We start from the raw sequence: 15,088 nt of genomic DNA on the forward strand, positions 1-15,088 counted from the left end.
TTAACTTTTTTTTAGTTTAGCATTTTGTTAATTTGTTCATTATCAAATTAAAAATGCTTATAGTAAGCAGGAGGATTTGTATTACATGAAACGTTAGTGTGTATAAATTTAAAGAAAACTATACGAAGCATTTAACTGCAACCAATAAAGGAAAGGAATATCTGCTATTATAAGAAAGTTATGTTGCCAACAATGACCAAAATTCTCTGCATGCAATATACACATTATTGTTAAATAGAATCAGTTTATTTAAGATATTAGATCATTACAATATATTGTTTATAGGGGGTTTAAAACTGTTTGATGCATTTGAAATACCTATTTCATGTCACTATTAAATGATGTGTATATGGATGAATTAAAACAGCTCTGTTAAGCTTAATGATCTGTATTTCTGACCAACAATGTTACTCGCTCAAAATTGTCCGATTACTGCAAAACTTGGCATAAGTAAATGGTTACTGGTTGGAGTCCAATTCCCAAGTTATGCCAGCACAGTGCCTTAAAATTATTAGCCCAACATCCTATAAAAAGATTGCAGGGGTATGCTGTGTACCTGTTGTTTGGAGTTCTTCAAATGCCAGGCATGCATATGTGACATTGTCAGCCATATGTGAGGTCTGAGTTTTGAAAAGACTGCCATTGCCAGGCTGAAGAAAGTGGGAGGCTGCTTTGCCAAATTCCTGGGCCATTCTGACTGGAGTTGGTTTTGGGAGCGGTGGATATGCTACAGGACACACGGGAAGCCCCAGACAACATTCTAAGAGTTTGTGCTTTTCTCCACCATTCAGAGAAGGGTGGAAGTCTTAAGAATCGTCTCTTCCTTTAGTCTCCGCTAATCATTTGTCAATCTTAATTTGTATGCATGGTGAGTGCTATTCTGCCATTAGCACCGGCTTTGTTTGCCATAGTGCCGTGGCAGAGAAACTACAGACTGCTACATCATTACTGCTGTGCTGCAAACAGCTTGTACCATTTCTATCCTACCAAATTAATGAAGATGGTTGTCTGAGAAATTTAATTAACAGAGATTTATATTTCAGACATTCGGTTACATAAATGAGTGCTATTGGTGGCAAAGCATCAATATTTTGAGCAGTGAAAAATAATGAAGTTTGTGACATCCAAGTATTTTAAATACACTTTGATTTATAGCAAATGCTATCCCAAAATGATTTTCAATTGTAAACATTACCTCTTCTACATATGTTTAATAGGGATTTTAGAAAAAGCGAACAATATGCCTCATATTCTTAATAATATGGAAATTTTGTCAATTTTTTCAAATTTTTTTCTTTTTTGCCATGAGATTCCTGATGCAATCTTTCATGAGGGCAGGTGACTTGAAATAAAATTAACAAAACACATTCCAAATGTTTCTTTCGATTGCTGCTCTAAGTCCACTGCCAAGTTCTTCTGTTCATCTTGATTGTACGAGCCAAATGGCTGATATCTACAAACAACTTTATCAGGATGTTCTTCCTCGGCCATTGTAAGAATTAATGTTTTTACAAATTCAGCCACTTTTCGGCTATTAATTTGGCAATTTTATAGCTAACACTACTGCTGGTTTGGCTTCAAATGTTTTGAAAAGCATGCAGACCCGACTTCAGATTCTTAATATTCTGAGTATGCCCTTTTCCATTTGATAACCAAAAATAGCCAATATAATTTATCTTATCAAAATACTTTTCACTCAGTTTAGAGATGTATAAAACAAAGGACAATATGCAGTTACAGGAAATCCTTGTTAATTTGAAATTCAAGGGACAAAAATAATCACCAAATTATCTGTGATTTATATATTTCTGTACAGTATATGAAATGCCATGTAACTGATATAATTTATTAAGCAAATGGAACATAGCTATTTATACAATGCTACTTTATATTATTATTAATTAATTAAACAGTATATGTCTGGTGAGAACCTCAAAGGTTTTATAAAAAGTAAAGCAAAATTCTCAAAATGTTGTCCCCAAATCTAGTACCATAGATCCCTACAAATGTCTCAATCTGCTACTTTATTTTTTTATCTCAATTTTATAACAAACCCTCATATTTTGCATTTGTTAGAGAAAATTTATGCATCATTTATAATTTGACTAGTGTGTATTACATCATATGCTAACAGTATAGTGTTTTGATACATGGACACATGTCACAAATTCTTTGATGTTGTAGTTAGGGATTGCGATCCAGCGTGGATGTATTTTTGGTGCAATAAAGTGTTATCTGTCTGTCTGTCTATCCTGCAATTTATGTTTTTTTTTTAATGAAATAAAACATTTAAGAAGCTTTTATTATTTAGACGGGTCACTATAAATCAGTAAAACTTCTTACACATTTAGGTAGTAAACTTAACTTTGGTTCGGTTTAACACTTGAGATTACATTTAAAGTTAATTATCTCTAAGTCAAATAGCAAAGGTAATTCTACTGATTAATTTATATTAATATATTATAATAATGTAAGGACGGATAATCAGTGGCTAAGTGGCTATCAGTTTTACCAGTTTTCATATATAGGCTCTACATATTAGTTTGTAGTTATTTACAGGTATATAAAACTATGTACTGAAGTAGAATAAGTTAAATAAACTACACCTTTATCAATCCAGCAAAATTTAATAAAATAATAACGTTTTCAATCGTTTTTAATGATCTTCCTCTGTTACAAAAAAAATAGAACATTAAATATAGAACATAAAATGTGTTCGGAATAAATATAAAAATTAACGGAAAACGCCCAAACAGACAAAATAAACAAAAAAAACACCCTGTATATATTTTTTCTGCTAACCTGACGGTACTCAGAAACATCTGTAGAGCAATCTAACAGCCGGACTGTCGCCAAATTTGGGAGAGTGACTAAGGATGACATGGAAAAGAGATTCCGCGAAGAAAAAAGTAGTACCTAAATTCGCTGGTAGAGGAGGATTTGGCACTGTTGTAGCAAAAAAGCTACCAGCACTTCACTGAAGAAAGGGTCGTCAGTCACTTTTTTCCACTTGCATGGCCGCCTCGCTCCCCGGATCTAACCCCATGTTACTTTTTCCTGTGGGGTTACTTAAAGTCCAAGGTCTAGCTTGGTAGTGTCCCAAACTTGATGACCTTGAAGGACAACATTTCTCAAACTGTGATGAACATTCTTGTGAACGTGTTACGTTCAGCCATAGAGAACACGGTGTTCAGGATGCAATGAGTTGTCCAGCAGGACGGTGATCACATTGAAGAAGGGAGAAGGTTATTTGCTGATTAATTAAACTTTCATTATTACACTGAAACCTCTGTCTGATTATTCATTTGTGTGTTTGTTAATTGCAGCTGGATTTTATGCAGATTCTTAGCTGTTTTGCTACAACAGCACCAAATCCACCCCTACCAGCAAATTTGGGTACTACTATTTTCTTCTCAGAATCTCTTTCCCACATCGTCCTTAGTCACTCTCCCAAATTTGGCGACAGTCCGGCTGTTAGATTGCTCTACAAATGTCTCTGAGTACCGTCAGTTTAAAAAAAAACCACCCTGTATATAAGATCCAACAAAACCAGCATTGTCCGTTAATAACATTAATTAATGTAAAAGGATTTCCACATGGTAGACAATGAGTCGTCATGTGCGCCTTGCAGATTTCCAATCTCTCAAGATGTTTGACCGTTTGCCTATTTGTCGTTTTTATAATTGCCACTTGATCCCATTGGACGTTAACATCCTTCTGTCTTGTGTATGATGCCAGCGCAGTGTTGTCAAGGTTCTTACTGATTGTATATTTGTGCTCTTGAGCCTTTGTTTTAAACTGCGCATCGTTGCACCCACATAAACAAGCTTGGAATTGAAACGTTGGTCGTGTAAAGGCACCGAATATATACCCGTTGTTTAATTCCGATCCTCTTTCTTTTTATCGTTTCTTAAAAGTTTGAAAACAGTGGGATTACGTCGGTATACAATACGAAAATTATCAGACCCGGCAGTACATCTATGTATCTTGTTTAAAAAAAATGGGATGTAATTAAGCACTATTCTTTTTATATTTATTCCAAACACATTTTATGTTCTATGTATTTTTTTGTAACTGAGGAAGATCCTTAAAAGCAATTGAATACGTTATTATTTTATTAAATTTTGCTGGATTGATTAAGGTATAGTTTATTTATAAGTAATTTAATTATTAATGTTAGTAAAGTAGTGAGTAAGTAATTAGTAGCAGTCTAGTAGTTAGCAAAGCGGCAACGCGACAACGTAGACTTTTGCGCAATTATTTAAAAAGTTAATTGAGTATTTGTGAATCCGCAGCGCTGGATCCAGCTGGATTGCTGGATGAGGGATCCAGCAATTGCAATCCCTAGTTGCAGTGATAGCATGTTTCAAATCTATAATGCATTCTGTGCTGTGTGATCAATTCAGGGTTTTTCACAGAACATTTAAATTCTTTCTCAAAAGTGTCAATAAGCATGTTATTACAATATATATGTAGATGTTCCTAATCATTATTTATGTTTTTAGTTGCATAAAAAAAGACAATTGAGAATTAAATTACAGTGTGTCCTATTTAATTTTATTCCCTTTCGTAGATACTGGGTTAAGGTATGTCGAGCCGTAAAGTTAAACTGTCAGAGGCATATTTTCCATTCCGTGGATGAATTCTCCGACCGAACAAACATAAAAGTACGACTTGTGCTCTATGATAATTTGACATGCGTGATGAGTGGCCCTGTACCTAAGGAATGAACAACCGAAGACTACCATTTGATACCAAAGCCTCACGTGCCCTTTAATCATCACATTAATAATTATAATCTCTTTCTCTCCAGTTATTCAACGATCAAAGAAATAAGCTATGCAGTAGGACTGCCACAAGAATGTTGCCGCAAACAAATACAGACATGATTCTCGGACTATGATAATTCTGTAAAGCTATAAATTTTCATCGAAGCGGGATGCTTTCTTAACATTTATAGACCGTATTTGAGATTTTTATAATGGATTATATTATTGTACATGGTTATAATTGGTTATGTGACGATGTGGATGGTCAAAATACCCAGCAGTTAATCACTTTACGGTCTGTCAAAAGAATTATTTTTTGCTAGTGCCTTTCATTTTGTTTGCTTTGTATTATCAAGCACATGAATCCTGTTTACATTATACCCAGACTGAACATAGGATGCATTCTGACTCGGCGTCACTCGACTTATCCGTTTATTATATGAAAGAAAGTACTGTAATTAACCCGCCGCATTCCCTACGTACCAAATGCTTCCCAGAATTTGACCCATCGTGTTGAGAGTTTCAAGATATCCGCGGGTTACTTTTTGATCTATCTTCGTTAGGTTGAAAAAAGTAATGAATTACTACTGTTAAAGATTTCTTATTTTTATTGTTAGAGATAGGGCAAATCAAAGGAAGATTTGCATTTTCCTCTTTCCAAACGATGTGCGCCAAGAAGGAAGTGGATAGCTTTTCCGTTTTTGTATTAAATTATACATAAACTGACATGTTACGTTTAGAAAGTGATCTCAATGGATTTTTATAAAACATTGCTCAAACTTGTAAATGAAATTTTACAAATACAAAGAAGAAAATTTGTTTTAAGTAAGTACACTTGTTTACAAATGTACAAAACTAAAGTTTCTTTCACTCCCGAATGTTTTGGAAAACAAAATTAATATTTTTATAAATAATTTCGAGCTTTTAATTGCCTTATCGAATGATTTACACTTGTCATTATCAATCCAGATCTTCAAGGAGGGGACAAGAGCAGAAAATAATAATAAAAAATCAATTTTTTGGATTAAGAATCCCCTTCGCACAAAACATTCTCTTTTCTTTTATATAATATATAAGTATACGGGATTTTAATAATTACTAAAAATGCTCAAAAGATTTGTTGTATTGAATCTCAATCCAACTTTTTACACTTAAAACAAAAAAACATATGATATCGGTAATGATAACAGTACTCTTATCTTGGTGCTGAGATATATGTTGATTTCATTATTTATAACTTGTATCAAATGTACATTTTTTGTACAATGTCAAATACATGTTGTTTTATGACCAAGTCATGAAAATAAAAAAATTTCATTACTACAATTGTTTGGCGTTGTGTTAAAGAATACGACCGATCTACTGTACTTTTGTCGACATATTTTTAATAAAATTTTATAAAAACCGGTTTAAAATATATACATGTGATTCATTTGAATAATTTATCCACGAGAGGACCGAGAATTTTAATTAGTGGTCTATCGAAAATCGAGGTCTGGACGTGCCCTTGACTACTTGTAACCAAAGAAGAAGCTGGTGAAAGGGGGCTTTTCCTTAAGTAACGATTCATGGTTAGGGTCATGGAACTCTAGTGAAAGTAAGATAATATATATGCATTAAAACCTTAACACACAATTAGTTACTATTCTTAAGATCTTATGCATTACCAGTTCTGCGCCCAATTCCCTCCTGATATACTGTTTATCGTGTATGGTAATGTTCGGATGTACGAGGCATAAAACTGCTTGCGATAACAGCAATGATAAACTGATTTCCAATATATACAATAGTAAATGCCTAGAATGGAAAAATAAATGTAAGCTGTATGTATATAACAATATCTAAAACTGTTTGGGTTGGAGCTCGTCAGGGCAAACTTAGTTCCCACCCACAAGCAACTTTAAGATAACATTGTACCTTTCTTCCTGCGAAGTCTTTTCGAAGTGGATCTGATCTGCAGACGGAGATGAAGACGATGGATCATTCTGTAAAGCAACATCAGAACATTTAGTTTCTTTGGATAATTTTAAAGCTTACATTAAACCAATGTTATCACATTACCTTTGTAAGTGAACGTAAACAAATGTTAATGCAGTTCATTACAGTCCCAAAATTCATCTGACTCTCTTGATCAATGGATGGTATACTAAAATTTATAGGTAATAATATCGTCCATTTTCCAAAATCTAAATCCTAAAGTTGAGATTATTTAGTTTCAAAACTAATAATTATAAAATGGATAAAAATTGTCCATGAAAATAATTACATGATCAAATATAACTTGATATAGACTCGGGCTGATATTGTGCATTATTGACAAGTTTATTGCTAACAATTTCAGTAATCTAGGTTAAAAAAAACGAGAATAAATTAAACAAACTTCGATGGAATCAATTGGAATGACAAATCTATACCTTGTCTGAACTTGAACAAATTGTGGCGACGGTTTCTCCACTTCTTCCATTGATGATAGCCTTTTGTATCTGCGAACATCTGCTATGTTTAACATATTTTGTTCTTTATTTGATGGAACTTTACTATGCTGTGCAAACATTCAAAGTTTAAATTTTCTATCTAATAAATAAATTCTAAAACATTAACAGTCACTTTACCTCCAACAAATACATGAGTAAAGATGGACGATTCAGATAAGCGACCGTAACATGGCAAGACTCGCTAACACCTTTCTGCAAAAATTAAACAAGCATAAGAAACTACAAATAAAATCTACATAGAATTTATTCATGATATTTACCAATAATAAATTTAAGGAAATGGGGTGATGTAGCTGCCATATTTGTTGATAAAACGACATCTGATAAATGGCTTTGCAAGTCGTTAAGGTTTCTTCTAACATAGGGCTGTGAGGAGCTTGCCTTACATACTGAAGACTCTGTTCAAAATAAACAAGAAATGAGCACTTTATTTTCATTTTAAATAATGATATTTAGTTACTCACAAAATATAATCTTTCGACATGCACGCCAATAAAGTTAAGTGCATGTTGCAAGAAAGAATGCTTCAGAGTCTGTAGTAGTTCTGTGATTAATCTAATGACTAGATTATAGATGTCCACCCAATTTAAATTAACTTTGGAAGTACTTTGAGGCACATTTAAAGCAGAATCTTGATCGGTTGTGTAAGTATTTGTGATTAGTAAACACAGTTCTTGCATCATTCCACTGGCACAGATACTTTCCGCAGCCTAAAGAAAGATTGAAATAAAAAATTAAGATTATACCGAGAAATTACAAAAATCTGCATAATATACAATTATATCAAATAAATAATGCCAATGCCAATGCCAATTCTAAAGCCAAATCATCAGATATGAAAAAATGAACTCTAACACTGAAAAATGTCAGTAATTCTGATATAAGTTTGTCTTGGTTTTCTGATTTAGAGAACTTAGATTCAAATCTGGTTGGACATATCATGATAAAACTTTTAAGTCTGCTTGTCAAGACATTCCCACCTAAGTGATATAGTCTCTAGGTGTGTGTGAAGAGTGTTGTCAACATGCAGAGGAAAAAGATGTGAGACTCTTGTTCTGTGTTTATGCCTTTACTATGAAAACATTTCAGAAATAGATCAAGGCTAAGCAACATTTTTTGCTTGAATATATCCAACAAACAAGCGTCAATTGGATATTGAATAGGTTCAAGGAATGTGCAACTGCATAATATTGAAGACATACTGGTTATAGAATCTCACCTAAATGCAAAATTCAGTATTTGAACGTTTTTGGCCACTCCTTTGTTGGCCTTCCTCAGAAAATGTAAAATGAAAATAATTGTTCTATTTATGGAATATAGCCAAATTCTAATTTTCCAAAGTTTCAAATCAGTTCAAACAACGGTTGTGACGTATCATAAGCAACATATATTCTTGAGTTTAAATAATACTTTCATAAGAATATAAATTATTATAAACTCCTCAAGAATATATGTTGCTTATGATATGTCACAACCGTTGTTTGAACTGATTTGAAATTTTGGAAAATTAGAATGCGGCTACATTCTATAAATAGAACAGTTATTTTCATTTTAAATTTTCTGAGGAAGGCCATAAAGGAGTGGCAGAAAATGTTCAAATACTGAATTTGCGTGTTTTGTTGCTGGAAATTTTGCGTTTAAGTGAGATTCTATATATATATCATTGTGATTTTTATTGTTTGACATACTGGTTGGCCTACAAGCATAAGAAACATTAAAGCCACACAAGCAGAACCTCAAGACATCATTGAGAACAGTGGCTGCTAAACTTAGTCTTGCAGTAAGTACTCTAAATGACATAAAAGTGATGATAGATGTCATGGCTCCAAATTATAATCAGGAGCAGGAGCCAATTGCTGAAAACACATTACTCTCTTTTGCACACAGCTGAACATCAAACATTGCTGCTAGATGATGAGAGACACTGCTCCAAAGAACAAATAAAATTCTACCATTCCACTAAGACATTGTGTGACTTTATCATATTGCAATAGAATTGAGGCAGAGCTGGAAAGAAAGGGCCAATTGCAGAGATGTTTAGATGCCGACATCAGTTTAGAGATCGTCTAGATCGCAGTTCAAAAAAATTACATTGTAGAGATGGAAATCCTTGCTTGCCACAGTTTAGACAGCATTTAGAAACTGGTAATTTGATCTACTTTCTAGACTCACTCCACAGCAGATTTAGATGGCATTTTAATTCAAGTGGAAGTTTTGTTTGCAGAAAAGTTTAGATAAAAATGGATATCATTCCTTTGATAAATGTTGTAAATGGTACAGACAGACAAAATTATTCATTAATTAATTGCTTGGATCAAAAATAACATAATTGTACTTTTAAATGTTCCAGTTCCAATATTCAAAGTATTTAATTAATTTAAATCAGATGCATTTATTTACAATTCAAGTATCATGTCAGTTATAAAACGTTAATGCATTTCAGGTGTTTATCCCACCTGAGTAGGATAAACACCTGGGATCCCAGGTCAGAATGTTCTGCTAAACAAACAAGACAATTTTTAACAATTACCAAAACCTAATTTATAAAAATAAAAAAATGTAATAATAGTAATAATAATAATAATAATAATAATAAAATATTTAAAATTATTGGTCTCAACAATTACGAAAGGAGAGAGTAAACACATTGTCAAAATAATTCCTTAAAAACCTATTACAAAGACTAATTTCAAATTTGGTATAAATTTTCTAAATCTGGATTTGTTCGTACTTTAAATCGTATTGGCAATGAAATTAAACATCGCAATGGAAAAGGATTGTCATTAACTCCAAACAACTGTTGTTGATGGCCTTTTAGGATTTTATGTTCCGGACACTTTTGGAATATAGCTTGCAACCATATCAGATTTTTTTCTGATGACACAAACAAATAACCTGATTGCCAAATGAATTCTAGAAGAGGGGAGTAATGGCGAAGAAAGTAAGAGCCAATGTTTTCCTGGGGTTCATTTAGACGGCATTCAGAAATAGATGATCATCGTCTTTGCAATGCATTTTAAACCGTATTTCAGCCAGCCAAGATCAAGATACCATTTGGCTGATTAACGTAAACTACATCTCTGCAATTGGCCAAAAAAGGCTATCCTTGTACCTGTGGGCCTGAAGGAGATGATCTTTGCACTTTTTTCCAAGAAGAGGCAAACTAAGAACAAAGCAATCTACATCTATTCTTGTGTTTTGTTTGTTTTAGCACCCTTTTTTATTTTTGCCCCAAATTCTGTTACATGCACTCAACTGTGACAGGGAGCATGGATATTACCACTTTGACCCACTGATTCTCATAAAAGAAGTCATAGACCCCATTTTTTATTACATTTTTGGATTCTCCATTGCAATTAGTGGAAAATGGTAAAGTTTAATCAAACTTTGAGAACAAACATAATTCTGGAAGCCACATAAGAAGAGGCTTTGTTAATGCTCTGTGCCATATTAAGTCAGCTTTATAGGAAAAGCTAAATTTCCAAAAAATTACTTAATATAACAGGCAATTGATGAATGCAGACACATATCTAAACCTTTCATTTCTTAAGAATCTAATAATGCTGATATACTGTATATACCTCAAAGAGTATATTAAAAAGCACTTGATTTCCTTCATCCAAAAACACCATAACCTGGATGTGGCCAGATCTAACAACAGCCCATTATGACTGCAAAGTTACTGGCTACATTCAAAGTATTGGGCTTAAGTTTGTGGAAAATAAAAATAATGCTCCTTGTACTCCAGGCCTGTCCCATTGAAAAATTTTGGGCACTGTGCAAACAGCAATACACCTCTCATACTCATGGTGCAAAGTACATGAATTTATTCAAACAAATTTGGAGAAGTACTGCTCGAAAGGATGAGAAGTCTGGCATGGCATTCATGCAGGAGTTCAAGAAAAATTGTAATATATAGGACAATGTGGTGTCTACAGACCATTGCTTTGCAAAAAGTGAATCTGAACTATCTGGGCTATTCCACAAACAAACAAAATTGATCTTTGAACCTTTATTTCTTCTGGTAACACAGGATAAATTAAAAGTGACTTGTTTCCAAACACCCCTTATCAGTTGGCACTATGGAAAAGTTTGATAGATATTTCTCATAATTTGAATTCTTTAAAATCAATTTTTCCTCTTTGGGCAATAAAATAAATAGCTTTAGATCAGGAGTTTGTAAATCACATTCATGTGCTACTAATTAGCCTTTAATAAGACCTTCTAGTCTCGGAAGAAATTAATTCTTCAAAGACTTAGAAAAAAAAATTTCAAATTGAGAGTATGTAAATCTCTGTCTTCTAATATGCTTTTTGTATAAAGCTCAGTGTTTTAAAATACCAAGTGATCTTAATTAAGTATACCTCTATTCAACTTTATCTAGAGAAAGATTTAGCAGTTGAAATGCAACTAAATCTGTACAATGACATTTTAGAATATGCAGAACACATTTCCATACAAAGCAATTGGTACCAAAACTCATCACTTCTAGCATTGCAAGCAACAAAAAACAAGTTTCCTTTGCAGTCAAGTTATGGGTATAAAAGTGGCCATCACTTCAGCAAAAAGTACATTACTTGTGGAGTTGTTTGATAAAAATGATGGGAATGCTGTGGCTGCAATTTAGGAATATTAATGTGAACTTTAAAGAGTTTGAATGGTCACAATACATACCCATTACTTCACAAGGTTGAAGTAATGGGTATGTACTGGGTATATACTTAAATATGGGTATGTACCACAGCTAGTTTTGAACAGTCACATACAGTTTAGGTTTTACACTATCAGAATGGAGACCACATTGAGCAGTATCTTCCACATCACTAAAAGTTTTATTTATGCAAGACACTCACTTTATATAAAGTGCAGTGCTAAAATGCCATAGAAGTGAGTTTTAGTACTATATTTTTTTATAGACATGCCATCATACCAGATTTGGTTCCATTTGAACTGCTAAACATTTCTTTAGACAACACTGAATTGGAGTATTTTAAAGGGAGTATAAAAAAATTGATTCAATAAATTCACTTACTTTGTTGTTAGATGCTAATGACAAGAAGAAAATTAACACAGTCTGGATGATACCAATACCTTTGCGTACCTAGAATTACAAGATTTATTAGCATGCTTTTCTTCTGAAATTAAATATTATCAAGCCTTAAGATACTAACTTCTAATGCCAACAGTAGTATTCCTCCTAACGTATTTAGTATCGCATAATTCTGCATATTATGTAAACAGTTACTTGAAAATTGGCAATATTCGTTGAGATCTTTCAACAAGCAAATTGTAGCAGTGCATAACTAAGATAAAAATATCTTATTTTAATGATATATTTTCTCTAAGTAGTATTATATTTGATTGGATATACGTCACCTGCATGTACTGTGACATCTCTCCCTTTATTATTTCTTTTTCTGCATATATAATAGAACGTTTCAGCATGATACAGACAGACGTAACCCAACTGGGAACGGATTCATTGAGTAATTCTAAAACAGAAAAAAAACCTAGTTTTATCTTAATTTGATTCAATATTAAAATTGGAAATATGATGATACCATTATTGTCGGAATCCTTTGTCATTTTTTTCAGGCTAGTGTTGGCTATGCAGACAATAGTCAGCTGGATGTGAGGATGAAGCAAATCCGTATTCATTGCCACATTATGTATCAGTTCTGTAAGAAACTAAGCCACTTCTTCCACGTTGGAAAAGTCTCACTAAACAAAGAAACATAAGGCTCGCAGACAATTTATTTTATCTTAAAACAATAAAAATTTGCACAGAAATCTTACCAGTTCCATTTCTGCAAGAGTAAAAGGTAAAGTTCAGCCAGCAGAACTAATGATTTAGTGTTCGCGGTGTCCAACAACTAGCAAACATAATAATCTTTAAAATTCTACTCGTGGAACAGTAATCTGGTTTTGAAAAATAAAATAATATTCACCTCAAATTTCAAGCTCTCAAGAATATCTTCCATGATAGAAATTTTATTATTTTCACTTATCTTCAAATCCCCTTGAAAAAACTACAAGATAGATGACAATGTTATTAGTTACACTTAAAGTCTAATATTTTATTTTGAAATTATTGAAAAAATTTGTTCAATAAACTTAAAAGGCATTTATTTTTTCTAAATTTTATAAATTGTGTTTACATTTTCATCTAACAATATAAGTTTCACGAAATGAAACTGAACATATCTATGCCAGATATTATATAACAGCTGGCCAAATCTCATCACAACAAAAGCCACATATCACCTAATGGAAATACAAGAGCTGCATTTTTACGTAATGGACATATTACATAAAAACCACATAGGCCATGTGGTGGCAAACTGTTCTAGAGCACATGGGATCAAATATGGGAGGTCAAAAAACCATAGGAATTTTTCACGAGTGGTCTGTTTCGATTATATTAGGTGTCACTCCTCACCAGCTGTTTATTCCCATTGTTGGTAGGATTTAAAAGAGGCTCTTTATTGTCCACAAGGTGAGGAAAAAATTAATGATATCATACTCAATTCAGAGAATGTATAAATAACAGTCAAAGAAAAATAAATGAATTATTTCTACCGTTTAAAATAAATCGTTATCAAATTTTCATTAAAAAAGAAATAAATTTCATGTCTAGTTGGCAGTGAACTTCTAGAACACAATACTGAGACAATAAACTCTGAATATTAAATTTCAGGAAAAAAAAAAAATAATAATAATGGAAAAATTAAAAAGAAATACCAGTGACAATGTTCAATATAATGAGATCAAACAATTTTTATAACACAAAGAATGATCTCAATAAGATTGTGATTAAATGCGAGAGGGAGAAACTGAGGACTTTTCCCCGGAATCTCAGAAAACTTACAGGCCCACGGTGATTCCTATTTCTATAAAATTGATGTCATTTTGGCTAAACAAAATAATAAAATCTTTAAGACTACCATTTTATTAATAAAGAAGCATTCTCTATGTATTTCATTTGTTCAAAAAAATAAAGGGGGCCCACTCTAACACTGAATCTCACACCAAATTTTTGACAGCTCCGGCAAAATGCATCATCAATGGATATCAACCACTCTTGTGAAATTTGATAACTGTTGGTGATACAAGTCAAGAAATAAATTCTGGCTTAAGCCAAAATTTTTAATAATTATTCATTATACCATTTTTCAAATTAGTTTTATCATCATTTAATATAAAAACATACCTTTGTGGCAACTAAGAGAAAATCTTTCCAGCACTTCAAGAGAATATATCTGTCGGGAGTTGACTCAGATAAGAAACTTATATCCGATATATTAATAGAATGATTTGTTTCTGGAGCTAGTTGAGGATTCAAACATTGATGAACAAACTACAAAAAATATTTTAAATGGTGTAAATAAAAAAATATCTGTTATTATAAGTGAAAAATTCTTAATGTAAATTAAAGAGGTCAGTTCAAAAGGGATATAAGTCCATAAAAATGGCTGGGTTTGAGTTATTAGCAATTTCACCCTCTGTGAAAGCATTCCTATCAGTTCAATATACATCATGCCTAATTGTAAACTGTCATAAGTAATCAAAGTATATAAGTTTGGGATAAAGGTATACGTCAATGCATCTCCTATTTCTGTATATTCTTCTTAAATGCTTGTGGGAAAGTGGCAGAATAAGAAGGGTACAAGTCCATGATCATATACTATTCTGTTGCATAAAAGATATGTTTCTAGATTTTCAAATAGGAAATTTCTCTTTGTTTGTCTATTGAATGTCATTTTTCATCATACTGCACTTCAGCAGGTAAAAAGCTTCCTGAAAATAGTTTCTACTTAATTATAC

General features: G+C 32.6%; 1 protein-coding gene across 1 annotated transcript in view; it reads right to left on the minus strand.

Moving 5' to 3' along the window:
* Window positions 1–6,137: 6,137 nt before the first annotated feature.
* Nup188 (nuclear pore complex protein Nup188) overlaps window positions 6,138–15,088 on the minus strand; it is a 68,880-nt gene continuing 59,929 nt past the window's right edge. The window contains 17 exon segments of the mRNA XM_067283761.1: window positions 6,138–6,357; window positions 6,437–6,566; window positions 6,687–6,754; window positions 6,831–6,962; window positions 7,036–7,114; window positions 7,184–7,311; window positions 7,382–7,456; window positions 7,525–7,662; window positions 7,729–7,974; window positions 12,297–12,365; window positions 12,436–12,567; window positions 12,641–12,756; window positions 12,826–12,933; window positions 12,936–12,985; window positions 13,061–13,137; window positions 13,213–13,293; window positions 14,475–14,621. Coding sequence (XP_067139862.1) covers window positions 6,199–6,357; window positions 6,437–6,566; window positions 6,687–6,754; window positions 6,831–6,962; window positions 7,036–7,114; window positions 7,184–7,311; window positions 7,382–7,456; window positions 7,525–7,662; window positions 7,729–7,974; window positions 12,297–12,365; window positions 12,436–12,567; window positions 12,641–12,756; window positions 12,826–12,933; window positions 12,936–12,985; window positions 13,061–13,137; window positions 13,213–13,293; window positions 14,475–14,621 — 1,935 coding nt within the window. The 3' untranslated portion in view covers window positions 6,138–6,198.

Source organism: Centruroides vittatus, unplaced genomic scaffold (genome assembly GCF_030686945.1).
Source record: "Centruroides vittatus isolate TY-2023 unplaced genomic scaffold, ASM3068694v2 scaffold_1015, whole genome shotgun sequence".
NCBI lineage: Eukaryota > Metazoa > Arthropoda > Arachnida > Scorpiones > Buthidae > Centruroides > Centruroides vittatus.